At 43.3% G+C, this 27,976-nt stretch overlaps 1 protein-coding gene across 1 annotated transcript; it reads right to left on the reverse strand.

Annotated features, from left to right (window-relative positions):
* Positions 1-2,429: 2,429 nt before the first annotated feature.
* Positions 2,430-26,973, reverse strand: LOC134617425 (immunoglobulin lambda-1 light chain-like). Its single transcript, XM_063462668.1, has 6 exons — positions 26,795-26,973; positions 26,384-26,702; positions 5,602-5,648; positions 3,794-4,105; positions 3,587-3,661; positions 2,430-3,227 (listed from the first exon to the last, which is right to left on the reverse strand). Exons 1-6 carry the CDS (start codon positions 26,835-26,837, stop codon positions 3,079-3,081), a joined length of 945 nt encoding a protein of 314 aa, XP_063318738.1. The 5' UTR covers positions 26,838-26,973; the 3' UTR covers positions 2,430-3,078.
* Between the last annotated feature and the right edge of the window lie 1,003 nt (positions 26,974-27,976).

Below are 27,976 nucleotides of genomic sequence, written 5' to 3' on the forward strand. Positions count from 1 at the left end.
AAGACTGCTGCTGCTGATTGACAGCTCAGCTGAAGCTGCTGTGTGGTTTCATCGTCTTCATTTCAATCTGACAGCAGATCCAAAAATCTGGGTCACATGATGCAGAAACACTCAAAAACATTCATGTTCCCACAAACACATTCAGGTTGCTGTGAATTTAGTAACACACAATGTTGTCTGTTGTTTAATAGCTGTGATGAAAACACTAAACATACAAATGGAATATAATGAAACTATAAATTAAAATACAAATATAAAACATTATTATGCTGTAAAAAAATACATTGTAAATAAAATAGATTAAAATAAAATACTATTTAAAAATTGTTATGATCCAATGTTGTCAGTGTTTGTTTTATGTGCGACTCCTCCCACCAGAGGATGGCTTTGGGTTTTTTCCCCTTTTCTCTTAGGAGGTGGACACCTCCTGGGCGTGCCTGCTGAGTAGTTGGGTGGAGTCTCTTCCTATCCATGGATTGGATAATTGGCTGATCACCTCCAGTATTTAACTACCAGATGACAACCACCTGGCCTCCCTCTGTACTAGCCTCCACCATCCAACAAAGAGCATGTGTTTTTGAGTCGTTGTTTCATAGAGTGTCTTTGCCCATTGATTTGCAAGTATAACCGTGTGTGTGTGTCTGGTGTTAGTATCTTAATTTTGTCAATAGATTTGTAAAGTAGCAATTGTGTATTTTGTTCACCTTGCATATATCCTTCACTGCAGCAGCCTAGTAGGCGTGAGAAACCATTTTGGTTGATTGAGTTCTCTCCTGTTTTTCATTTAGAAAGTTAGGTAAGTGAATTGTCTTTTGTTTGGTTTTCATTTGTGTAGGAAAGCATAGGGACCATTAGGGAGTTTTGTTTGTTAATTTTGGCACTGCCCAATGCTGAAGCAAATAAATGGCTGCTTAGCACTTTAAAAGATACTACTGTTTGTGTTCTTGCTTTGGTGGAGCGGGAGTGGGCCAATTTCTTGTTGTGTTCAATACACGCCTAGACAAAGAACATAACACAATATTTACAGTGAAATCTGATTTTTAAACAAACACATGTGGTTCGGTTGTGTGTTTAAAATATGTGCACACTGTGGTTCTTTCTCACATCTTCTAATGTGTTTTGTTCCAAGTTGGTTTCAGACTGAAGGATTCATTAAACCCTTTTTAAGAATCATTCAAAATGATGATCATCAATTATAATATCTATAAACAGTAATAAAAACAGGGCTGTGTTTTACGTCAGCTTCAGCTTCATTTATTTGTACCCATGGTTAGATTTCATTTGCAGTAGGCAGTCATCCACCTTTACATACACATTTAGGCCTACTTGGAAACATCTCTGTGATCTCTGCCAAGACAAAAGGATCAGAGAGACTGGTGTCGTCTCAACACTGTTCATAGTGTTTTCCTTCAGTGCTGCTGACAGCATCTCACAGCGTGGTGTGATACGTGATACCTTGTAAATGAGTTATTTACCTCAGAGACGATTTTTAGGCTCTCGCCTTTAGTTCATGTTTGTTTTCATCGTTGTCGTCACACCGAACCTCCTGTAATAAACTTCACTGAATTCTTCGCCATCGAGCGTCTGAGTTTTGTCTGCGCCTGAGTCGACTCCTCCATGACAACATCTGTTTCATATTTTGTCTTTTTCACTTCATAGTAAATAATCAGATAATTCATATTTTATTTACCCTGACATAAAACACAAAGCTGTGTGGAGTAAATCTCATTAGGAAAATATATTTTATATTTACATTTAAGATTTTAAAATCAGTAATTCTTTAAAAGCATCACTAGAGGTCAATGAATTTATAATTTAAAATAATATTTAAAAAAATATCACTGATTTAAATATTAATATTAATATCAACAGAATTTATAGCACAGTGTGGGTGAACTTAATAAATATTCATCACTGGTTAAATCATCAAATTGATGAATGTTCTTTGTTTGAGTTTGTTTCTCTGCGCTGGTATTAATTAAATTAATTTTATTTTTTGTATTAATTGTACTAGTCTGAATAATTATGCTGATTAATCAATGACACATTTGATAAAAATTTTTACACATTTATGATTATTAGGAAAAGCTGGAAAGATGTTGAATATCTATCTGATCCTCAGTTTAGCCCACATAGAGTTCTGTTGTGCTCACTGTGTGAGGAGTTTTGCAAAAGTGACCTAAGTATTGAGAAATGTGTCCTAGCGTCTGTAAAAAACTGTAAAGTGAAAAGCCACAGCTAACGGTGTGGAGGCTGCAGAGCAGAAACCCACACAGCCCGTCTGCTGCAGGAGAGGAAGTTTATGATCTGTGAATGCTGCAGTCACACAGGTTATGTATCACAGAAAAAATGAGAGACACATTCTGAAAATTCAAATCTTTATTTTTACTTCAAACAAATAACTACACTGTTATTGTATTATGGTGAGATCTGAATGCATTAACTGAGATTTCCTACACAGCTGAAAAATAATAACTTAACAAAAATAATCTATGCTTTACACACAAACACATCAAACACTTTTATTACAGCTGGTAAAATAAACATTGAACAAGTCGAGTTTTATAAATATATTTCTAAGTGCTGTGACAGACCTGAAATTATGAACACTTTTAACACCCTGGTAATGAGACACATTTTTATAATCCATCAGTTGAGCTGAACAAGCTGATAAGTGGCAGGATTGATTTCTAATTACTGATACATCTCAGGTGGTGACATGACTTTCCATACTTTTTTGCAGCCCCTGTTCTTTGTGCGTTCAATACTTTCCCATTTCTTATTATTATACATAACCTAATTTATGAAAGTCTGCTGATTTATTTCTTTGCATCTGTGAACAGGTTGTTACTGACATCTGTTGAGAAATTCATATCAATATAACTTTTAGAATATGTTTACTTTTAATAATTGGTGATGTGTTCAATACTTATTTTATATATTGGATGGTTTAAGATTTTTACATCTGAAAAAGTCAAATGCTGGATAAAGAAACATTGAACGGAGCAGAAGTTAGTTTACATTTCTGACTGCTGACTCGAGGAAATCTGATGGTGAGAAAAGGCGAGCAGAAAACAGTCAGTCAGCATGTGTGCAGTTGGTGGACGCTCCCTTGTTTGTGAGGATCATCAGCAGAGAGAGTCCACAGCAGTACACCAGACTCTTCACTATCAGCACTGTGTACAGCAGGCAGAGCAGCTTCACCCTGCACTGAGACTGGAAGGACACTGAAGGACAGACAGACACAAAGAGACAGACAGACAGTCGGGTTATTCCTCTCACATCAAGGAGAAAAAGTCCAAATAGAAACAGTCACAGCTTCTTCTTCAAGTGGATGAATTGATGTAGTGTTTGTGTCCACTTGGGGGCAGAAGAACTCCACAAGCAGCTAACAAACTGATCTCTGACATATTATGGTCTGTCTGCTGTTTGGTGCTGAGCAGCTAGTGTACAGTGGCTTTATCAGAGCTTGTTGGATGAAGATTTGATCAATTAGTGACACTTTAAGACTGACTCCCTAAACTTGTTCCAGCTCCCTCATTGGACATTGGAGCTGTCCATGCAGAGAGGCAGCAGGTGATCTTACAGTCAGCTGGCTGCAGAGCTGGCAGGTCTGCTGGCTCTCTCTCTGGAGGACAGGAGGCTGCTGGAGCTGGAACCTCTGAAACAGAAAAGGAGTCAAATGTTTGGAGCTGCAGTGAGAAATGTCAGTCCTCTGCTCCTCTGCTCTCTTTGACAGCATCTCCACATGAAGCTGAATCACTGCTGAACACAGTCACCAAGCCTTCATTACCTTGTTGTGTTTGGGCCTCCACTGTGCCCCCCTCGTGCTTCACCCAGCAGCTGTATTTATATGTGTCAGAATCACTGCCATCAACCATCCTGATGGCAATGGTGCGTCCCGACTCTCTGAGCTCCAGCTGCTCTCCCTCAGCAGGGGGCAGCTCCTCCGCTTCTCCGCCGTTCTTCTTCTGTCTTTTCCAGGAGAACTGGACCAGAGGAGGAAACATGGCTGAGGCCACACACAGCAGGGAGCTGTTCCCCTCCAGGTGGGCTCTGGATGCTGCTGGGTACACGCTCACCACGGGCTTCACTACCTGCTCATCTGAAGTTTGACAGCAGCAACAAGCAGCACAGACACACATTCACACAGTCAGCAGCAGCTTCCAGCACTGCATTGCATTCAGTCTGATCCTGGAAACTACATGGACTCTGATCACTAAACTACTCATCAATACAAAGTTCACTACATACACTGGATTCAGCTTCATATCAAACACAGTCATCACCTCATGTCATCATGGCTCACATGTGGAACACTCAACATGATTTTAAAAGTCAAATTAAATTCATTTCAGTTTAATTTGTCATGTTGTTGCTTGTTATTGTTTCATAGAAATTTAATTCAGTCCAATTTTAATATATACACATTTGCGCTATATAGTGAAAAGCGCTATATAAATGCAATCCATTATTATTATTATTATTATTATTATTATTATTATTATTATTATTATTATTATTATTATTATTATTAGTCTTTATACAAGTGAAAATGTATTTTTCTTATTAGTCCTTAGACACGAGTTCTAACAGAGATACTCTTCTGCCCAAAAATAAATTAATCTTTATTCATATTGTTTTGTACTATTAATAAAATAAAGTATAATTTCCCAAAATTCAGGTCAGCAGATAAAATTTCCATTTTTCTTGTCTTTGATATATTTTACCATAAAGACCATATTTGTCTTTCAGACTTATTAATTCTTAAATATTTTTGTGTAAAAATTGGAAAAATAATGCAGTGATTATTTTAAGTTATGTTTTTATTCAAATGAAAAACTGTAGCAACAACCTTAAAACACTAAAACTGAAATGGTGAATAAAACGTTTTCAATAAAATGATATACTTCATGATATTTTTAGTCATAAAATACAAATTATATGACAAATTATATTTAATAAAAATTTGTATCGAAAAGTATTTTGGAAAATTTAAGTATTATTAACTTTTTATTGTCACGTACAAATCCACACACACACACACACACACACACACACGACTTCATCTCAGAAATACATATTGGCGTTTAACAGTGTCATATTCATCCTAAATTTTTATGTCATATCATTTCTGAGTTTTCTAATCAGTATCTGTTTTTATAAAAAAATTTTTTACCAGAAGACACTTTTTGAAGTAGCTACATAAATGTTTGATTATTAAAAAATATTTGTTCCTCAACATAAAACAAATATTTTCTGACACCATATTTGTTAATTTATATTAATTTAATTTTAAGATCAAATATGATCTTGTGTTGAAAAACCAGCAGATGGTGCAGAATTACTGAGATGATCAAATCCTAAATATTTGTAACATCACTAATATTTGCAGAAATAAAGAATAACTTTAGTTGTTCATTGAGATTTAAACATGTTTTCAGAGATTGAGCTTTTCTTATGTAACAATGGCTGCAGATGAATTCTCTACTAATGATGAAAAAACTAACATGTAAAGCCTGAAGCAGCAGAAACTGACTTTAAACACATTTTCAGCTTCTACAATAAAACAACTGAAGGAAAATAAATGTTTGTTCTTACCTGTTACAGACAGTTTAGTTCCAGAGCCAAAGATGAAGTACCACCTGCTGCTATCCTCTCACAGTGAGACAGACTGCTACAAAAACCTGTCTGCTGTTGAATGTGTCAGCTGAGGTGAATGAGTCCAAATGAGGAAGCAGGATCATATTTCAGCTCCATGATGTGTGTCACGGCTGGGGCAGCAGTCGTGTTGAGGATGAATGAGGACCCAAAATGCAAGCAAGCGACTGATGAAGAGTGTGACGTTTATTTACAGGAGTGGCAGGGTGGCAAACAGGCAGTGAGGCATGACAACTAACTGAAGGAGACCTAAACTGGGATAAACTAAATCACAAACCTGAAGTCATATGAAACGGAGAATGCGGAGAGACACAGAGAACGCAGACTACACAGACAAACGCAGACGAGCCGACCACGAGCACAGACCGACACCCACTAAATATACACACACAAGGTAATCGGGTAATCACACACAGGAGGGGACAACAGCTGATCCTAATACACACGATGACTGGAGGACACAAGCTGAACACAATGACAACAGACACAGACCTTCAGAATAGAACAGGAAATCCAGAACACGAGCCTTCAAAGTAAAGCAGGAAACAAACTGACTGATTTACAACACCACACGGGGACATGAACAGAGCACCGAGGACAGACACAGGTAGGGCTGATAAACACTGAGCTCCAGATTCAACCCTAAACTACTACAAAATCAGAATAAACACAAGGCACAAAGTGAACTCCAAGGAAACAAAACGCTGGGTCAAAATGACCCAGGATCATGACAGTACCCCCCCCTCTAAGGGCTGGCTCCCGACAGCCCAAAACAAAACCAGACGACCAACCCAGGGCGGGCGGCGGAGGGTCCAGGACGGAGGGACCAACACCAAACAAAAGAAGCTCCAGCGAGTTACAGGAACCGTCCGAAACACAAACACACACACTGGAGTTCAAGAACAGGGTCCCAAAACACAGTTCAGGAGGCCGGCCCAGAGGCTGGCAACTCAGGAGCCTAGAGCAGTTCATCTCTGGAGGCCGACCATGTGGAAGGCAGTGGTGGCGACGTGGAAACAGTTCAGGCGGCCGACCGTGCACACGGCAGCGGCGGCGACGTGGAAACAGTTCAGGCGGCCGACCGTGCACACGGCAGCGACGGGCAAACAGTTCAGGCGGCCGACCGTGCACACGGCAGCGGCGGCGACGGGCAAACAGTTCAGGCGGCCGACCGTGCACACGGCAGCGGCGGCGACGGGCAAACAGTTCAGGCGGCCGACCGTGCACACGGCAGCGGCGGCGGCAGAGCAAGTCCGGAGGTTGGCCGCGAAGCCAGCGGTGGCGGCGAGTTCTATCTGGAGGCCGTCCTCGACGACCATGATGCCAACGTAGAGGCCTGGAAAGCGGCCAGCAGAGGCGAGGCGGAACAGAAGCTGGACCAGGCGAAGGCGGAGCTGCTGCGGAACCCGACGGCAGCGCTGCGGCTGCAGGCGTGGGTGAAGCTGCGGCTGCAGCCGTGGAGGCCCCCGCAGGCGTGGAGGCCCCCGCAGGCGTGGAGGCCCCCGCAGGCGTGGAGGCCCCCGCTGCACCAGACGAGGCTGAAGCCGAGGTGGAGGCGGAGGCTGGACCAGGCGGAGGCTGGACCAGACGGAGACGAAGCCGAGGCGGAGGCTGGGTCAAACGAAGCCGGAGCTGGACCAGGCGACGCCGAAGCTGAAGCCGGAGCTGGACCAGGCGACGCCGAAGCTGAAGCCGGAGCTGGACCAGGCGACCATGAAGCCGGAGCTGGACCAGGCGACGGCGTGGGTGAAGCTGATGAGGATGAAGCCACTGAGGCTGCAGCTGGCGAGGATGAAGCCACTGAGGCTGCAGCTGGCGAGGATGAAGCCACTGAGGCTGCAGCTGGCGAGGATGAAGCCACTGAGGCTGCAGCTGGCGAGGATGAAGCCACTGAGGCTGCAGCTGGCGAGGATGAAGCCACTGAGGCTGCAGCTGGCGAGGATGAAGCCACTGAGGCTGCAGCTGGCGAGGATGAAGCCTCTGAGGCTGCAGCTGGCGAGGATGAAGCCTCTGAGGCTGCAGCTGGCGAGGATGAAGCCTCTGAGGCTGCAGCTGGCGAGGATGAAGCCTCTGAGGCTGCAGCTGGCGAGGATGAAGACTCTGAGGCTGCAGCTGGCGAGGATGAAGCCTCTGAGGCTGCAGCTGGCGAGGATGAAGCCTCTGAGGCTGCAGCTGGCGAGGATGAAGACTCTGAGGCTGCAGCTGGCGAGGATGAAGACTCTGAGGCTGCAGCTGGCGGCTGGCTAGGTTCTCCTGAACCTCCAGCCGACGAGGCAGATGGCTGGACGGGCTCCTCGGGCCCTCCAGCCGACGAGGCAGATGGCTGGACGGGCTCCTCGGGCCCTCCAGCCGACGAGGCAGATGGCTGGACGGGCTCCTCGGGCCCTCCAGCCGACGACACCTGAGGCTGGCTGGGTTCTCCCGAACCCCCAGCTGACGACACTTGAGGCCGGAGCGGTCCCTTGGACCCTCCAGCTGACGAAACAGGAAGCTGGAGCGGTCCCTCGGACCCTCCAGCTGACATAACAGGAAGCCGGAGCGGTCCCTCGGACCCTCCAGCGGAGACAGGAGGCCGGAGCGGTCCCTCGGACCCTCCAGCTGACGTGACAGGAGGCAGGAGCGGTCCCTTGGACCCTCCAGCGGAGACAGGAGGCCGGAGCGGTCCCTCGGACCCTCCAGCTGACGAAACAGGAGGCCGGAGCGGTCCCTCGGACCCTCCAGCTGACGAAACAGGAGGCCGGAGCGGTCCCTCGGACCCTCCAGCTGAGACAGGAGGCCGGAGCGGTCCCTCGGACCCTCCAGCGGAAACAGTCACTGAACCAGCGGGCACAGAGGCCCCTGGCACACACATGGCTGACTGCGGCTGCGCGGAGCACTGGCCCTGCTCAGGCAGCGACAGCCGGGTGCAGCCCTCAGCTGGGTTCTTAGCCTTCAGGGGTCCAGAGTGCGCTGAGGGCTGAAACTCAGCCTCTGGGGAGGCCCTGAAGTGCATCACAGTTCCTGAAATGGCCAGCTTTAGAGGACTGATAACAATATTGTGTTGTTTGTCTCTCTGCTTAGGCTGAACAGATGAAAAACAGTTCTTTTCGGGTTGGATCGACTTAGCTTGTTGTACAGGAGGAGTAGGTGAAGATGACGACTGAATAGGTGGCTGAAGTGAGGGTGACTGAAGTAAAGGTTGGAACAATAATGGTGGCGAAGTTGGAGACTGAGCTGATGATAAGGCTGATGATTCTTTTATCAACTGAGCTATAGACTCGGAAATGGACTGTAACATAGTTTGCAGTAAGTCTGGCTGTGACTGTAACCGAGCTATGGGTTGTGAGGCTGAATGTGATGGAGGTGACGACTGAGCGGCTAACTGAGCTCCTGGGGGCTGCTGGGCGGCTAACTGAGCTCCTGGAAACACATTCTTAGAAACGACTGTTGCAGGTGAGCCAGGGAAAACACCATAGTCCTTACTGGCTGCACAGAAAACGGCCCCAGAATAAACAGTCCTTAAACCGGAAAGCTCGTGGTTATTGTCTCTTTTACTCACCGCAGCCGGCAACTCAGAAGCCTCGGGGTCCGGCTTTGGCGATGGGCGTCGGTGGCGTGAACGTCGCTTCCTTCTTGGCGATAGCACCGACCGGCCGGGTAATTCCACATCCGGCGGGCCGGGTCGCAGATTCTCCGGCGGGCAGAGCAAAACATTCGCCGCCGGGCTGGGTTGGGAAGCGGTAGCGGTTGAAGGGTGAAGGTGAAGCTCGTTCAGAATGAAGTCCTGTGCGAGCGGATGAAGAGAGTCCAGTAGCCAGGGGTGAGTAGAGATTAACTGCTGTAGCCTGGCTTCTACAGCGCGGTTAAGTTCCCCTCCCTCATGTTCGAGCCATAGGTTAATCAACCGTGAAACAGAGTCGATTAATTCCTCCCGAAACTCCTGGGAGGATGCGGATGCTGCTGGGTCCATGTTTGGTCGGCTCGTACTGTCACGGCTGGGGCAGCAGTCGTGTTGAGGATGAATGAGGACCCAAAATGCAAGCAAGCGACTGATGAAGAGTGTGACGTTTATTTACAGGAGTGGCAGGGTGGCAAACAGGCAGTGAGGCATGACAACTAACTGAAGGAGACCTAAACTGGGATAAACTAAATCACAAACCTGAAGTCATATGAAACGGAGAATGCGGAGAGACACAGAGAACGCAGACTACACAGACAAACGCAGACGAGCCGACCACGAGCACAGACCGACACCCACTAAATATACACACACAAGGTAATCGGGTAATCACACACAGGAGGGGACAACAGCTGATCCTAATACACACGATGACTGGAGGACACAAGCTGAACACAATGACAACAGACACAGACCTTCAGAATAGAACAGGAAATCCAGAACACGAGCCTTCAAAGTAAAGCAGGAAACAAACTGACTGATTTACAACACCACACGGGGACATGAACAGAGCACCGAGGACAGACACAGGTAGGGCTGATAAACACTGAGCTCCAGATTCAACCCTAAACTACTACAAAATCAGAATAAACACAAGGCACAAAGTGAACTCCAAGGAAACACAAAACGCTGGGTCAAAATGACCCAGGATCATGACAATGTGTTTCTCTAATGTTCATATCAACATGACTGTCTCTTCTTCTCTTTTCTTTTAGCCACACTAGCAGCACGGCTCTGATGTTAATGTCAGTCTGTTGGTCAGTCCACTACTTTAGTCCACATGAAAATAGAAAATCACTATATAAGCACCAGTCCATTTATCCCATCAATGATACCACCACTACAATGAAACATGCTGCTGATAGTATCATGGTTTGGCCCATCTGGCTCACCATCATTAATCACACAATCAATTTTGAATTATAGCAGCAAATTCTAAAGAAAACTATCAGAACATCTGTCTGTGAACTGAATCTCAGGAGAAAGTGGGCCATGCAGCACGATAATGACACAAACCAGTCAAGTTTGTTTTTCTTTGTTCCAAACAATGGTGAAAGAAAAATAATCCAGTGAATCCAGCGAGTGATGTGATGAGTCTCTGATGTCTTTCTGATGTGGTTTTGTTGCGTCCTTCAAACCACACCTGCTGTATTTTAGAAGTGAAACATGTTGGTCTGCACAGGCTCTTCTATTTTCAACACTGACAGGATTTCCTTTGCTGTTTCTTCTGTCCTGCACATTTTCCTCTGTTTTGTGCAGCTTGATGGGGCTTCTGTAAAAAATAGAGCCAGAGTTATTTTTAGTGGTGCGGAGCAAAGAGATGCTTCAGGGATGCTTCTGAAATGTGCTGTGGCATGTCTGCTGGAATCATCAGTGTTGTATTGAGTGGCCTCAATCAGCTCCAGCAGCCTAGTAGGAACACAAATAGAATAGAATAGAATAGAATAGAATAGAATAGAATAATCCTTTAATTGTCCCACAAGGGGAAATTTGGGTATAACAGCAGGAAGAAAGACACATATACAAACAAACATTACACAAGACACAGAATGGAAACATACACATGTTTTACATATTTACATGAAGGACAATGATTACCAAAAAACAGAGTACGGTACCGTTATTAAATTAAATAAAATTGAACAGATAAGAGGAAAACCCTGGTTATAGTGTGAATCGGTTGATAAAATAGTGTAAGTTACAGCGCTGATGTAAACCTCTATGTTTGTTGGGAGCAGTTCTGATTGTACAGTCTGACAGCTGCAGGGAGGAAGGACCTGCAGAAACGCTCCTTCATGCATCGAGGATGCAGCAGTCTGTCACTGAAGGAGCTCTGCAGTTCAGCAACATTTACATGCATGGGGTGGGAGACTCTGTCCATCAGAGATGTTATTTTGGCCAGAGTCCTTCTGTCTCCCACCACCTGCACTGGGTCCAGGGTGCATCCCAGAACAGAGCTGGCCTTCCTGATGAGTTTATCCAACCTCTTCCTCTCTGAATCCTCATTCCCTGTCTTGGAATGAGGATTCAGGACCTGAATAAACCGCTGCTCCAACATACAACACTGTAAAAAATGACAGATGCCACCACAGAGTCATAAAAGGTCTTTAAAAGCGCTCCCTGTTTTGGAATGAGCCATCTATTTCCTTAATAGCTAAAGAAGGAAAGTACAGGCTTGACTGTGGAAATTACCGCCCTATTAGTGTTTTTAACCAGGACTATAAGATATTTACATACATTCTTGCCAAAAGAATTGAAAATATTCTTGTTCAGATAATTAGCTTGGATCAGACTGGTTTTATTAAGCAGAGACAAACGCAAGATAATGTTCGCCGAACACTACATGTTATTGATTATGTAGTTAAAAATAAAATTCAGATGGTCCTTATGAGCTTAGATGCTGAAAAGGCTTTTGATCGCGTTAATTGGGAATTTCTATACAAATTTATCGGCAAGTTTGGATTTCACCAATCGTTTATCATGATCATCCAAACACTATACAAATCACCAAGGGCAAGAATCAAAGTCAATGGGGCGCTTTCTAATTTTTTCGATCTACAGAGAGGTACACGCCAGCGTTTTCCATTTCGCCCTCCACTCTTTGCCCTTTTCATAGAGGCCCTGAGTCAAAGTGTTATACAAAGCATTAATATTACTGGAGTCAAGATCATGGGTTGAGGACATAAGATTTCCTTGTTTGCTGATGATATTTTGATTTACTTGACAAATCCAAATATTACCTTCCCCAAGCTGTTATCACTTCTGGAGACCTTTAGCTCACTATCAGGTTATAAACTAAATATATCGAAGACTCAGACATTAACTTTTATAATTAAAAGTTAATGTAAAGGATATTAAAAGATGGAACTTAATACCAATTTTAAATTTCAAGTCATGTATTGAGACAGTCAAAATGAATATCTTGCCTAGGATGATTTATCTGTTCCAAACACCCCCAGTTGAAATAACTGATAAACAATTTCAGGAGTGGGACAAAATAATCTCTAGGTTCATATGGCAGGGGAAAAGACCACGAATTAAGTACCAAACTATTCAGCTGGCTAAAGATAAAGGGGGGTTGGGGTTCCCATGTTTGAAAGATTATTATGTTTCAGCTAAACTGAGGACCCTAGTGTGTTGGTGCAATGTAGACTACCAAGCAAGATGGAAAGAAATAGAAATAGCTGCCTCAACAGATTTTCCAATTCAGGCAAGCTTAGGGGACGTGACACTTATTAAAAAACAAAGTAATTGTTAGAGTGAATTGATAAATGTTTGTCATTTTTATGCTTGACCATCCATCTCTATATAGTTTAACTGTGGGATGAAAACAATTCCACTCTCCCCCTCCCCAGATTCTCGAGGTTCTGGGTGCGAGGTTGAAGTGTGTTATCACAGGTCTTTTGATGTAAGCTTCCTGCGGTTACGACCCTTTGGTCAGCAGGAGGACACACACACACACACACACACACACACATTCCTACTTACATATAGAAATTCACACATGGCATACAAAGCTTTGTCTTAGAACTATGTGGGCGTTACTTCTTGTGTGTCTCAATAAAAGGCAGCAGGAGGAGGTCATCGTCGGGGGTCATTTTCGTGTGAGACACAAGACGATACTTCCCTTGCAAGTGAAAACGATCGATTGCTGTTGACTTGTATTTCTTTCACGGGAATAAGTCTCTAGAATTAGTGGGGTCTGAGTTAGACCCAACATTTATTTGGTCCTTCGAGAGCCGGATCCTAACACATCGCATCCACCGCGAGGAGAGGGAGAGGACGCCACCGCAACGTCTGGGACGATTGACGAAAGCCCTGGTTTCTTTACTTTGTCACCAGGCCGGAAAGTTTGCGTCTGAACTCCCCCCGGGATGGATGGCGATTGACGGGAACCAGAGACTTTTCCCCTGAACGAAAACAACATGAACAGTAAGTACAGAAGGCCTTAGAGAGCAGCTACGTGACCCTGCGTTGAGCGCAGGCACGGGAGCGCTGGTCACGAGAGCGCACGTGGACCTAAAATAATAGAGAGCGGCTACGGGCTGTACGTTAAACGTGAGTCCGGGAGCGCGCTAGCCGCGTGAGAGAGACGCAGGCTTCTCCGCCATTTGGGGCGTGGAGACAACCTAGGTTCGGTAGCTCCGCCGTGAGGAGCGTTCGGAATCTCCGCCATTTGGGGCGTTTGGAGAGTGTCCGACGGTTGAATTCTCCGCCATATGGGGCGTTTGAGAGTTTTCAACAGAGAGCGCTAGCTGTGCGTGCAGACGCAAGCGATAGGCCTATGTGTGTGTGTGCGGGCCAGACGTGGTCTGCGTGAGTGTGGCTGATTGTTGTCTTATGTGAGAATGAAATGTGTAAGTCTGCCTTAGAAGGGGATGTAAAATTTATGGAGAAATTTTCATCGGGCAGCACGCAGTATGTAGCTTGTTGGCGTAAGAAATATGGATTTGAAGGGACATTAGTGGCAGTTCAGTGTAAAATGCTTGTAGAAAGAATAACTGTAAGTGCAGCAGGTAAAACAGGGACAGCTAAGCAGAGGAATGAATTGCAGTTAGCTGTCGCTAAGTTGTGGCTGGAGCAGGTTCAAAAGAGAAGAGAAGCACAGAATGTTAAAGGAGCAATATTATTAAGCAGTAGTTGTGAAACTTGAGGATGAAACCACAGCTCAATCCACTGAAACTACTCTAGAACAACACCGTAGAAAAGCATTAGAAAGAGCAAGAATGTTAGCCAGAGAAGAGCGTAAGAGAGCAGAGGTGGTAGACAGATTAAACGCTGAGTATGGAGAGGCATTAGGAGCAGCATTGAGTCCAATACAGACTAGGAAAGAGAGGAAAGAGAAAGCAAAGAAAGTGAACATAAACGTTGCAACCACATATCCATCTTTGACAACAGACAAAACAAAAAAAAAAAACAAAAAGAAAAAACATGGTGTTTAAGTCTGCCTTGAAAGAGGATGAAATACACTGCAAAGTTTTTTATTGGGCAGCACGTGGTGTGTGGATCGTTGTTGAATGAAGTGAAATTGTGCTCTAAGCAGAAGCGAGTGTGCGTGTGTCTGACGTCACGGTGTGTGTGACAAGGTATCCAGCTGGTGCAGACGTGATTCTGCAGGTCACCTGCTCAGTGGACAAAAAGAAATAAAATAGTTGTGTGGATGAATGATAGCACGAAGAGTGTTTGGTGTTTCTCAGCCTGAAACAACTGTAATGCTACTTTCCTTTTTCGGAGGAAAGGACAGTTTAAAAAAAAAAAAAAAAAAAAAAAAAAAAAAAGGAGAGAGCGAGATGTGTGTTGTTTTAAGCAGTGATGAGAATAATGAAAATGTGATGAGAGAGGAACACAAAAAACATACAGAAAATGCATTAACCATACTAACCCTACATGCATATATACAATAAATCATATTCCTGAAGACTGGACAGCATCTTAAGCATGAGATTCTGTTTGTCATCTTGTCCAAGTCACTAGTAAGATGAAAATTATACATGGACTAGTGGACTGAATATTATAGGAGGACAGATGACTGCATTATAGAGGAAAACAGAATGCTGATGAGGGTTTTGAATGAGTGAGCTGAGTGAGCTGATTGTGAGTTTCTGGTGTGTGAAGAAGTTTTACCATGGCACACATTTGGTTACATGAGAAGAAACTTATTATGTGATGAGACAACAGGGTTATGCTGTATGTTGTGTGTGTGTGTGATTGGATGGATGTTTGAGATTAAACTGGCTGTTGATTTGTCTTTTGTTAATAAGTTGAGCCTGCCAATTGGGTTGGTACGATTTATCCCCCTGGCATGAAGAATACGTGTCATGACTTAACAAGGTCTTTCTTTCCTTTGCTTTCCTTTATTTTATTTTATTTCTTTTTATTTTGTTACTTTCATGGTGACTGAAAGTTTCGTTTGAGCAGAGATGCACGATTAGAACAGAAGCGTTACACGACTCGTCGTCGAGAAAGCTGTTGCAAGTGAGTTTCTCCAAAAAATTAAAATGGGCTTGGGAGAAAGCCACATATTTGGGACATTTAGAAAACAAGTCCCTGCCAAAAAGGATTTGGCGATGTAATCCAGTCTAAATTATTTTTCCTTTTTTTGAAATGACGTCAGTGCTGGCAGTTGAAACTTATTGCGTCACGAGAGATTCTACTGTCAGAAAATAAAAAAATGGAAAAATAGACTGACTGACAAAAGCTGACAAGACTGACTGACTTAACACCATTGTGTGAAGTTAACCCCCACCTGACAAAGGTGTGGATGTATCTCTGTGTGTGCCTCTGTTGCAGGAGCAGAAGGAGACCACAGGAGGAAGCTTGGGTCACATGACTATGTGAACTCTGCAAATTTAACTTTTTGGTTTAAAATTTTCTGTGTCTGTGAATTCACCATTGGTGTGTTATTCACTACCTTGTGTTGCTCACAGAGATGACTGTGAGAAAGTGTGTATCCAACTGCGCAGCGCTAATATTTACATTTCTTTTTACAGCAGATGGTTAATCATGTCATTCAATCATGTGATTTATAGCAGGGCACAACTTAATGATGTTTTTTTTTATCACAGGATTACTGAGATTTTGTGTGAAGAAAACTGTGGTTACAGGCTGTGTGTTGATGATTAAATTACACTGTGTTGTGGAGAAAATATGAAGTTACAGGGAAGAAGTGAAGACAGTGTGGGATATATTGTGTTTGAAACCAGTGTTACTTTTTTTTCACAGCGAAGTGTTAACTTTATGACCTTTTTACAGCATCTCTGGAATCTGGATGGCCCACGCCTGACCACCAGGATGAACTGTGTGTTAATGTTTGTTTTTCTTTAAGAGTGCTTGTAAAGGATTCAGCACAGACAGACAAGTGACAATTGAACAGATGTGCAGTGGTTACAGAATAGTTGAACATGGGGCTCATTAGCTGGCCACTATTGAGCTCACAGTGATAAAATGAGTGGAGTGACAAACTTAAGGAAAGTCACCGATTAAATTGTGGAATAAATTGGGATGATTGATGATTTGGGACAAATTGTGGTAATAATAGTGATTTAATGATTGGAGGAAACCTGCACATGATACTTGTCTTTGTGATGTTGAATACTTTATTACACTTATGAACTGCAGTTAGTTGCAAGTGTGAAGTTGTTTTAAATTTAAGACTTTGTCTTCTAGGATACAGGCTCTGGATGGAGCCAGGAGTTAAGCAAGCTAAACATTTAATTGCTGACTAATGTGTTTTTATACAGGGTTACAGGTTGGAGTGAAGCTGCTCCAAGGGACAAACCCTGGAGATTGTTTTAGGGAGACTGTGCAACATTCTTGTACATGTCTCATTGAGGAGTTGACACATGGCAGAAGCCATGTGGCGAGAGGAGTGTTATTTTAATTTGCAGATGTCGTGAGGTGCCATGACGGGAAGGAGTGACTGAGAGGATCGTCCACAAGATGGAAGCTGAGACCTGGAGAGAGTCTTCAGGAGGATCGGAGAACACCTTCAGCACAGAGAGCTGTGCTACTGGGCTTCCAGGAGATCGTCATGAGGAGACTCTGCACAGCAAAATCCTAAATAAGATGAAAGACTTTCGACGTTGACGTTGAGGAAGACAACTAAGGTGTACGACGTGCTCTGCCTTAAAAATCTTCAGCAGCGTTGGAACATGAGAGCCTGAGGGAGCGTGCCAGGCTCCAAAAAGTGACAGCGCAGAGGAGGTCCAGCGATGGACTTGTGGTTCTGTGAACAGCACAAATGCCAGGTGACTGTGAAATAACTAACAGCACTTTTTCCACAAGTGAAGCCAGTAACTTACTATCCTAAAAGATTAGCTTTAGTTGCTTGTGCTTTACTTCCATGCGTGAGATCAGTATGTGCAGCAGCTTCAGCTGTACAATGTTTCAGCAAATAGTTTATTTCACCCTTTTGACATTGTTAGTTCCACACGAGGTGGATGTTTACTACTGCAGACTAAAATTACATTTCTGTCACCTATAAGACACTTGTCTTTAATGTTACTGTTACTCTCACAACCACATAACCATAAAGTGATGCACAATTCTGAATCCGTCAAACCTTTTGCCAACGAGAGAAGAGGGCACTTCTCATGAGTGTAGAGACCACGTAGAGAAGGAGAGTAAGCTGAGGGATGACTTAGTAGATGTGCCACTTGTTGAGGGAAAGGTTTGGTTTGTTGATGGTTTGAGTTTTAAAACAGCAGAGGGACAGACTAAAACAGGGTTTACTGTAGTAGATAGTGAGAAAGTTATCTGTGCAGGACAACTAGCATGTTTCATATTTGTTTAAGCAGCAGAGATAGTAGCTTTAACGGAAGCGTGTAAAGCTGCAGAGAAATAAGATGTGACAATATACACTGATAGCCAGTATGCATTTGCTACATTACATTTCTTTGTAGTACAGTGAGTGAGACGAGGTGTGACAGCCCCTACAGGGAAACCTGTGGAACACGCCAAACTCTTGCAAAATCTGCTAGAGGCAGAGTTTTTACCCAGTAGGATTGCCGTTTGTAAATGTGTAGCACACATGTGAGGGAAAGATTCGGTTGCATTAGAGAATGCTTTTGCAGATAAGATCGCAAACGAAGCAACTTTAGGAGAACATGTTGTTAACATTTTAACAGTGCAACGCCAGCAGACGTTGCCTATTATGCGGGATGCACTGGCAGACGTGTATAGCCACTCACCTACTGCAGGAAAACAGTTGTGACTTACAGAAGGAGCGAGCTTGCAGGATGGTGTTTGTTATCTGTGTGATAAACCAATACTGCCTTAGACTTTGTATAAAACTGCTGCTATTTTGCGCCATGGGCTTTGCCATGTCGCAACAGGAGGGAGATAATGAGTAGTTTATACTTTAAGATTAAATACCTTTTAAAAAAAAGTTGCAGGTCATTTGTCATATGTTGCAAGCATAATTCTTGGGGTAATTTGAGACTTAAGACAGGGAAATTCCCCAGACCCAGTCACCCACTTCAAGTTATTCACATGGACTTTATAGAGCTGTCCAACTGTAATAACTATGAGTATTGTTTAGTGATAATGGTTCACATTTTGTAAATGAAGTGATTGGATTAATAGCACAACATCTAGGAATAACACTAAAACATCATTGTTTATATCACCCACAAAGGACATGGTTAGACTGTGTAGAATTAGTTAAGATGTATATGAATGTACATGAGGATTACTCCAACAGAGAATGGTCTGACTCGTTGAGATTATATATGTTAGAGCATTTAGAGTTCTAGTCTTCTGTAGTGATGATAGAAAAGCAGAAGAGAGAGAGCATATTAGCAGATTAGATGCTTTAAAAATGTTTAACAATAAAGAAGTCTTGAGAACAAATGATCTGCCAGATGATTCTGTTCTCCACAGGAGCAGAGTCTGAAGTCTGGAGATTGGATGTGGACAAGGCCATGGAGAGGAAGTGCTGGTCCAGTCCACGGTGGGAAGGTCCATATCGGATGCTGCTGACGACGACCACAGCAGTGAAGATCGCTGAAAGGAACACTTGGATACATCAAGCGCACTGCAAGAAGGTAACACGCTTTCTGGCCGACTCTGGGTGATGGTGAAGAGGCCAGCGGTACAAAGGGGGGGGAAAGCCTCCAGGGCCCCTCGTCTCAATCCTGGTGAAGAAACCAACGGATCCTGAACCCAACTTAGACTGGCTGGGAATGTGTTGTGCGCCTTCTTGTGCCTGTGGACCCGGAGTGGGATGACAGGAAGCGCACTGGGACAGAGCAAACTACACCCAGTACCCGCACGGGTTTTCAACAACTACTGATGGCAGTTTGTGAACAACCGCTCACATAAAGAACAGGACCAATGGTTATGCTTGTGATGCCACTGGCTACACATTCTTCTGGACTGTGGCCATATAGCATCACTGAGAGCGAGACAGTTTGTTTGGTTGCCTTAGCAACACATCCAGGAGTAAATGTGGAACACTGCCAACTTTTCAACTTCTGAACCTGAATGGACGGTTGATTCACCAGTAGCTGGGACGGTGAACTGCTCTGGTACGACAGACCTGCTAGTCTGACTCAAAGTGTCTGACTTGCTGCAGGATATTGAACAGCTAAACGAACTGGAAACAGGCCAGTTACTTATGTGTATGAAGGCCAATGGATTAGTCCAAGTTGGAGATTTATCATGGAATTTGTACAACATCACCTATTCTTTGTGTCCTCTGCAAGAAGGATGTAAACAGAGAAGCCTTTTGTCTACATTTACATGAACTGAGTTACATGAATAAGCTTGTTGAGGCTTTGAGCCAAGAAGATCAAAACACCTTGATCCAATTTCCTTTACAAAGCTTTTCCTGTGGTGACAACAGGACAGGAGATGAGTTGTAAAAAGCAGATAATTCACCAGTTGACTCTAACCCCTACAGGATACTTTGGGGGGTTGATAGGAGTCATAAAGAAGGGTGTTGACCAGGCTACAGCTTTGAAGTTAGCTGAGAGCCACATGGACAAAAGATAAAGTCAACTGATGTGTTTGAATGTCTATGTCTGTATACAGTTGGATTGTAGTGACATATGATTTTTGAGTATGTTGATTCTTCTTGTTTGACTGTTACATTCAGTTGTTTACTTGTAGAAATACATAATGAATCGCACGACAGGAGTAGATGCACCACGAGGCTGGAGAGCTTGGTTGATGTCTGGTCCTTGGTGGCATCTTCTTTTGAAAATATTAATTCCTGTTTTTGGACTGTTGACATTGATTTGCTTATGTATAGGATGCATTTTACAGTTTATAAGATCAATGCGAACTAAGATGATTTCTGATACATTTGTTAGTTATGTACTTTTACAACAGTATGAATTGACTGAAATGAATGATATGACAGAAGTCTGTGTATAAATGACGCCTGCGCTGAAATTGTCAAGCAAGAGGTGCATGGCTAACAATATACTACATAGGAATAATTTGGAGCATAAAAATCACAAAACAGGAGGGAATGTTAGAGTGAATTGATAAATGTTTGTCATTTTTATGCTTGACCATCCATCTCTATATAGTTTAACTGTGGGATGAAAACAATTCCACTCTCCCCCTCCCCAGATTCTCGAGGTTCTGGGTGCGAGGTTGAAGTGTGTTATCACAGGTCTTTTGATGTAAGCTTCCTGCGGTTACGACCCTTTGGTCAGCAGGAGGACACACACACACACACACACACACACACACACACACACACACACACACACACACACACACACACACACACACACACACACACACACATTCCTACTTACATATAGAAATTCACACATGGCATACAAAGCTTTGTCTTAGAACTATGTGGGCGTTACTTCTTGTGTGTCTCAATAAAAGGCAGCAGGAGGAGGTCATCGTCGGGGGTCATTTTCGTGTGAGACACAAGACGATACTTCCCTTGCAAGTGAAAACGATCGATTGCTGTTGACTTGTATTTCTTTCACGGGAATAAGTCTCTAGAATTAGTGGGGTCTGAGTTAGACCCAACAGTAATCAAGGAAACCAATGGATTAACTTGCCTTTAAAACTTTGGTTACAATTTCTTAACAAGAATGATTGGAATGAAGAGACCAGAATCTTAAGATGGTGCGCTTATGATCTTGATTTTTTACCCAGTAAGTTAGATGCGAGATATAAAAACTGGGTAGGACAAGGCTTAACAGCATACTGTATGTTTTATGATAAGGGGAATCTTAGGGACTTCCAATCAGTAAAAGATCAATACCAGTTAAGCAATACAGATTTTTTCAGGTTTCTTCAAATTGGGCATCATCTACATAACTTTATACCCAAGAAAGCATATTTTTTTCTTTCTTCCCGTTTTGAATATATTTACCAAGGCTTACCATGCAGATCCTGGCCTCAAGGTGATTTCTAGACTGTACAAGGGTTTACAAGAGGTTAAGAAGTTGAATACTATCTACATTAAACAAAAATGGGAAAGGGAAACAAATATGGCAATTTCAAATGACATCTGGTATCAGCAGTGTGCCTTTCAGTGGAGAATTTCTAGTTCTAATATATGGAGATGTTTTGGTTGGAAGCGTCTTTTATTACACCTGCACAAAGTAACCATTATTCTAATTACTCTAGCTGCTGGAGAAACTGTGGGGCCCAAGGAATAAAACACTTCCACTTGTTTTGGTCTTGTCCATTGATCAACACTTTTTGGGTATTGATTCACTCTGAGTTACAGACTATTCTTAGTATGCAACTCCCCTTTAATTGGGATGAACTTTTGTTTGGATATTTATACTCAGTAAATGTAGATAAAATGTCCAAGCTGTTATATGGTATTCTGAGTCTGGCTGCCCGAAAGACTATTACTAAGAAATGGCAAAGTGTGAAAATTCCATCACTAAATGACTGGCACGAGACTGTCTATGGGTTGTTTAAAATGGAAAAAATTTCCTTCTCTAACAGTTTTCAATATGACACATCCACATCAAATTCTTCCAAACTGATGTGCTGGACTGATTATCAGTTACTGCAGGTGCTCCAGCCGAGGAGGAGCAGGAACCAGCAGAACTGCCAAACCCCACTGACACACATCACACACACCACAAATGCCACACTCACAGAGAGACAAAGATACAAAACAGAGGGAGGAAAGATAGATGGTGGGTAGGCAGCAGAGGATCGGGGGACCATAACACCATCTTACACAGTTATTAACTAATGAGCTCATTGACTAATCTGAAACATCACTTTGATTTTTCTAACAGCTTCATTGGAATTTCAGCTCACAGTGGATCTGCAACATGAGCAGCTGAAGACCTTCAAGAGCTGAACTTGAGGTTATAAATACATTTGGGTTAAACACACAGTTGTACTTCAGAAACTGTGGCAAAGTGGTTTAAGGGCAACAACATCAAGTTATCAGAGTGGCCATCACAAATCTGATCTCTGTTCAATAAAAAACAAGTTTCTGGCGTAAGATGTGTAAGAGAGAGAGAGTTGATGAACCCCTGGCTTTTCCCTGTCATCACATCTTAAAGGGGGTAAAAGGATTTAAAATTCAGCCTTATGTGTTAGTCCGAGTTTTCTGGTCTTGATGTAAAACAGAGATTTTTCCCTATCTACTGGTGGTAACTCAACTTTGTTTTTAATCAAAGTATAAGCCTGATCAATCTGTTAAATGACAAATGTAGTTTCAGTTGTGAAAATATCTGTTGATCTCATGTAAACACAGTGATTGGTGACTACCTTCCAGAGGGAGGAGAGACGGGATGAGTGAACTCTTGTCAGAGCATAAATTGGAGCCTCAGAGATGCTCAGAGTTGGCCGTCCGACTGGGGTCTGGTGTATGGGGCCTCCCTGCTGCTGCGGAGTCGGGGCGGTCTGCTTCTCCCCACCGCAGGGAAAAGGGTTACACCACCTGAGTCTGGGTGCAGTTTCCCCCTCCAGGGGCAAGGGTACCTAGACTCGGGGCTTAGAGTACGCTTGGGGAGTGTGATTGTGTGTACAGCGTCTCTCTATGTCTGTCTCCACGTTGGGTGAGTGTTGAGCAATTGTATATGAGAGCATGAGGGTGGGAATAGATGTTTGTATCTGTGTGTGCCTGTTTGTCTGTGTCTATATGTCAGGTTGGGTATCAGACGCCACCTCTCTGAGGACATCTCAGGCCCTCCAAGGTTTGGAGGCCCATCTCCCCCCACCACTTCCCCTGCCGGTGGCGGACGCCCTCAGACATCGGTGCGTTGGTGGTTCTCTGTCTCCGGGGGTGGGCGCCCAGGTACCCACCGGCTCACTCCTTGGCGGCTGCTTATTGGGGCCTGGAGCCTGGGGCTCGCTCGGGCCACCTTGGGGATGGGGTGCCCTCGGCCTCACGGCCCGGGGCTCGGCCACTCAGGCACAGCTGGCTGCCGGCGGAGCTCACGGGCACGTCACTGCAACCCCCCCTGGCTTCTGCTCCGCGGCTGCTGAGTGACCCCTCATCTGGGACTCTCCTCAGCTCTTTCTGGGATAGTGGCGCGGCTGCCCCTCTGTTGGTCTTCCTTGGTCTCTTGTGTTCTGGGGGCCTCTGGATGTCTGGAGTCTTGATCTCCTCCATACCTGCTTCATGCCCTGGAGGTCGGGGCAGTGGCCCCCCACACCCTCTAGCAGATCATTACATGAAGGAACCTTTTAAAAACAAGCGCGTTCATGCTCACAGGTGTACACACGGGTGATCACACACACAAATTACACCCTTTTTGGCTCCTACCTCAAAGCACACTGTGCGCTGTCGATCTCACGTGCTGCACAATAATGTTTAATATTTAGTATTTACTGTCATATTCTCATATATCATTGTGATCTTGTTTATTACTCTCGTTTTCTTCTGCTTGCTTTCTTTTTTCTTTCTCAACAGGTGATCCAGGTGATCGATATATGTATTTTTTGTCTGCTTATTCTGTTGGTTTTTGTTTTTTGCCCTTTTTCCCCGTCCCTCTTCTCAGGTTTTTTTCTTTCCCTCTTTCTTTCTCCACATTCTCTCCTCCAGTCAAGTCTGTCCCGTATTCAGCAAGTGAAAATAAAATAAACAATAAAAAGTTGAATCAAATGGACCATTACGGCAAGGCTGGGATGGTCCATTTGGTAAAGTAAATCCGTTGGGCATCTTTCTTCGCCTTTAGACAATAATTCTGATGGCAAAAGAACCAAACGGGACAGGTTAAAAAAAAAAAAAAAAAAAAAAAAAAAAAAAAAAAGAGATGCTCAGGGTTTGTTTCCAGCAGTGCTGTGAGATGAGCAGTTCAGATGATCGGATACCAGAAAGTCACCATTGGAAATTGTAGCAGAGAGACCAGAGGGATCAACCAGCTGCCCAAACAATGGATTTACAAATTCGACATGGATTTGGCTCAATCTCTACTCATCATCATCATCTTTGCTGTGTTTTATAATTGAATTATAATTCTAAGAAGGATTTGAATTTCCATCATTTATCTGCTCAATTGCAGCTTCTCCCAACACTGAGAAGATGTGGCTCTCACTGTATTCCTAAAGGACTGAATATTCAAGGAATCAAGCTTTCCTGTTGGATTGTTTCCATTAGCACAAATCACTGTGTATCATGGGCTGGGTGAGTCACAGTAAATTTCCACAGGCTCTGCCCACCTCCTCTGGGTGGAGCCTTGTCGCTCCTCCTGGGGCTCCCACCTGATGGCAATCAAAGCAGCAGTATTTAAGACCGGCGCGCTCAACCAGCCTTTGTCAGAATGTCAGCTAACCCACATTAGTGTGTGACCTCATGGCAGTGTTGGTATTCATAGTGTCTGTATTCACCCTGTTTTCCTGTCTCCTAGATGGTCTACGGAAGCCATTTTGCAAACCTTGCTTAACTGGACGCTGGCAATCTTCATACTGCTGCCGCCGGTAAAATCATCTCAGTTCTGCTACTAGTGATGGTGAGATGAAGCCCTGTGATGAACTGAAGCTTTCCATCCAACTGGTCAACTCATGGTTCGAAGCATTGTGATAATTCTTTTGCTCCACTGCGCCATCAAGTGGACCATTCAAGTGAAACAGGCTCAATGATTACAATGATGTGATGTGTAAACCTCTAAACTGAATAAATAAATTGTTTCCATGGTTATTTATCCCAAATATTGTCTCAGTATGTCTGATACAAAAGGGAAAGTGGAAACTATCAGGACAGAGTTTTGGTCTGATTGTGTAACTGTGTAATCATGCTTATGAACATCTGGATAATGACACAAACTAGTGTGTGGCGCTTCAAATTGAAAAAATAAATAAATTACTTTTGTTCATGACACCAATAGCTAAACTCTAAATATTAGTTATTTTTAATATTATATTAATGTTTGTTTAGAACACATTGGCAGCTTATCACAGGAATGTACATAGAAACAAACAGGGAGGGAGTTGTGATGTGAATGTGCTTGTGACTTCAAAACAGTGCTTATGACACTAGGAAGAAGTTTTCATTTGTTTTTATTCAAAAATAGCAGCTGTTCCAAGGTGCTGGGCTTAAGATGGTTCCTCTTTTTTGAGAGGATTTCTCCTGCTTTTGAAAAAGCCCTCTCACAGGGCACAGATGAAGCAGGGGCTGCAAGAAAAACAACCAAAAAAAAAGTTTATACAAGTTTGGATAAACAAATCTCTGTCCAACCCAGTACTCCAAGGGATTCTCCAGTCGGCTGATGTTTGGTTCATGGAGGTATTTCTGCACTTCAGCTGTTGCATCAGCAGTAGCATTTGGGGTCTTAGTCTCCATAACAGTGGTGTCCAAACAATGCCACAGTTTTCTACCTAAAACAAACAGAGTGTAAGTAAAATAAATACAATAAAATAATCAAAATGTGCTCATTTACCTTGAATCACAGTTAAATGTACTGAAAAGTGTTAAACAACAAGTGCTGCTGGAAGAGTTTTCATGAAGAGAACATTAACACTGTGAATGAGGGATGGACTTTGATTCAGTTTGACACAATCTGTTTTTCTTTCACTTTGAATAAATGTTTTTGTGGGACTGAGGATACATTTGTTTACATTTGGAAGTTTGATGTCATCTGTTCCTCTTGTTTCTATCTTAAAACATGATGAAAAATCTGTTTAAACAGAAATAAATAGAATTGAATTTCTGACAGCAGTAAATAAAAATCGTCCCTGAGCTCAGTATGTTTGTGACTCTGAGATGGAGGTGAAATCTGTGAACCTGGGCTGTGGTTTACTGCTCTCTTCCTGTCACAAACACTGTTTGACATCTGTTCATCTGTTGGTTTTTGTTCAGGCTGCAGGGATCATTTCTCACTGTGGGGAGCAGACTTATAACAGTTACAGTAGTAGGTGGCTGAATGATCGAGTTTAACTTTCTCTATCTTCATCTCACAGCTATTCTGTTTTTTGGCAAATAAGAAATCATTTTCTTGAGGGTGACCATAGCGAGTGTGTACTCCACAATTATTTGTATAAATTCGCAGAATTACTCTAAATGTCTCATTTTCTTTCTTCTGGTACCAGAATCCATACTCAGTCCCATAACACTGTTCAGTCCCTCCACAGCTGAAGGAGACACTTTCTCCAACTCTCCTGGTCAATGTTAAATCCTCCTGAGTCAGCTGTTCTGCTGCCATGGTAACCAGTGCTGTAGAGACACAAACAGATAGATGAAGGTTAGTGTGACAGTGTTTGTTACAGGTTGACTTTGTTGGCTCCTGATTGGCTGGAAACACTCACCTGAACACAGACAGCACAGAGCAGCAGCTGGGAGGAAAAGCATTTTGTGCAGTGGTGTTTCCTCTGGTGAACCTGGGGAGAAGTGGCGCTCTGATGCAGCTGAGGCCAAACAAGGACGAGCTGTGAGATCAGACGAGGGCCACGTGGTTTCTAACAGGTCCTCAAAGCTCCCATCAGCCCCTGCGGCCCACAGATAAGACTGCTGCTGCTGATTGACAGCTCAGCTGAAGCTGCTGTGTGGTTTCATTGTCTTCATTTCAATCTGACAGCAGATCTGTTACTGCTGAATGATTAGCACATCCAGCACAGACACAGTGCTTTCATTGTTATTTCCTCTGCATCTTGTGTTTACTTTCAAACTCTGTAATAAAATGGGAGCTGAGCAGACTGCAGGGGCTTCATGGTCTCTCCTTTGATTCCATTAAAGTTCATTTGTCAGCTCTGAGTTGAGGATTTGAGCTGTTTCTCTCACAGGTGAAGAACACAGATCCTTCCTGGAATCATTCTTGAAGCAGAGTTCATGCTTGTAACTGTCATTGTGTTATTAAAGTGAAAAGCCACAGCTAACGGTGTGGAGGCTGCAGAGCAGAAACCCACACAGCCCGTCTGCTGCAGGAGAGCAAGTTTGGATACAGTCAGTTTGTGCTTCACTCACACGGGTTGTTGTTTATCACACAATGAAAGTAGAATCAAATTCTTCATCTTGAAATCTTTATTATTCACACAAACACAACTACACTGTTATTGCTGTTTGTTGGACTTTGAATGCATTTCAATCACGTTTCTGCTCAGCTGAATGATTCTGCTATAAAAACATGTTGCCTTTGTGTTACTTTTGTTTCATCTGCACATTTTCAACACTTATTTTCAAATTTCACTTTTTACATTGACACATGTTAAATGTTCAAATATTTTTGGAACATCCATAAAAATACAGTAACATTTAGTATTTGTATCAGTGATTATTTACTAACAGGGATTAGAAGAGAGAGACCTAATGTTTAATAATCCACATTTAACTCTTTCACTCTTTGGTGCAGTTGAGGATGCTGTGTTGTTCTTTCTTTGGGAATTTTCATGTTTAAATGCAGTTTTTACTGATTTTTGTGTTGTTGATGATCTGGGAGTAGAAACAAACACTCAAACAGGCTCAGATGAGGGTTTGTGGGATGACAGGAGGAG

This window comes from Pelmatolapia mariae, linkage group LG18 (assembly GCF_036321145.2).
Source record: "Pelmatolapia mariae isolate MD_Pm_ZW linkage group LG18, Pm_UMD_F_2, whole genome shotgun sequence".
In the NCBI taxonomy this organism is placed as follows: domain Eukaryota; kingdom Metazoa; phylum Chordata; class Actinopteri; order Cichliformes; family Cichlidae; genus Pelmatolapia; species Pelmatolapia mariae.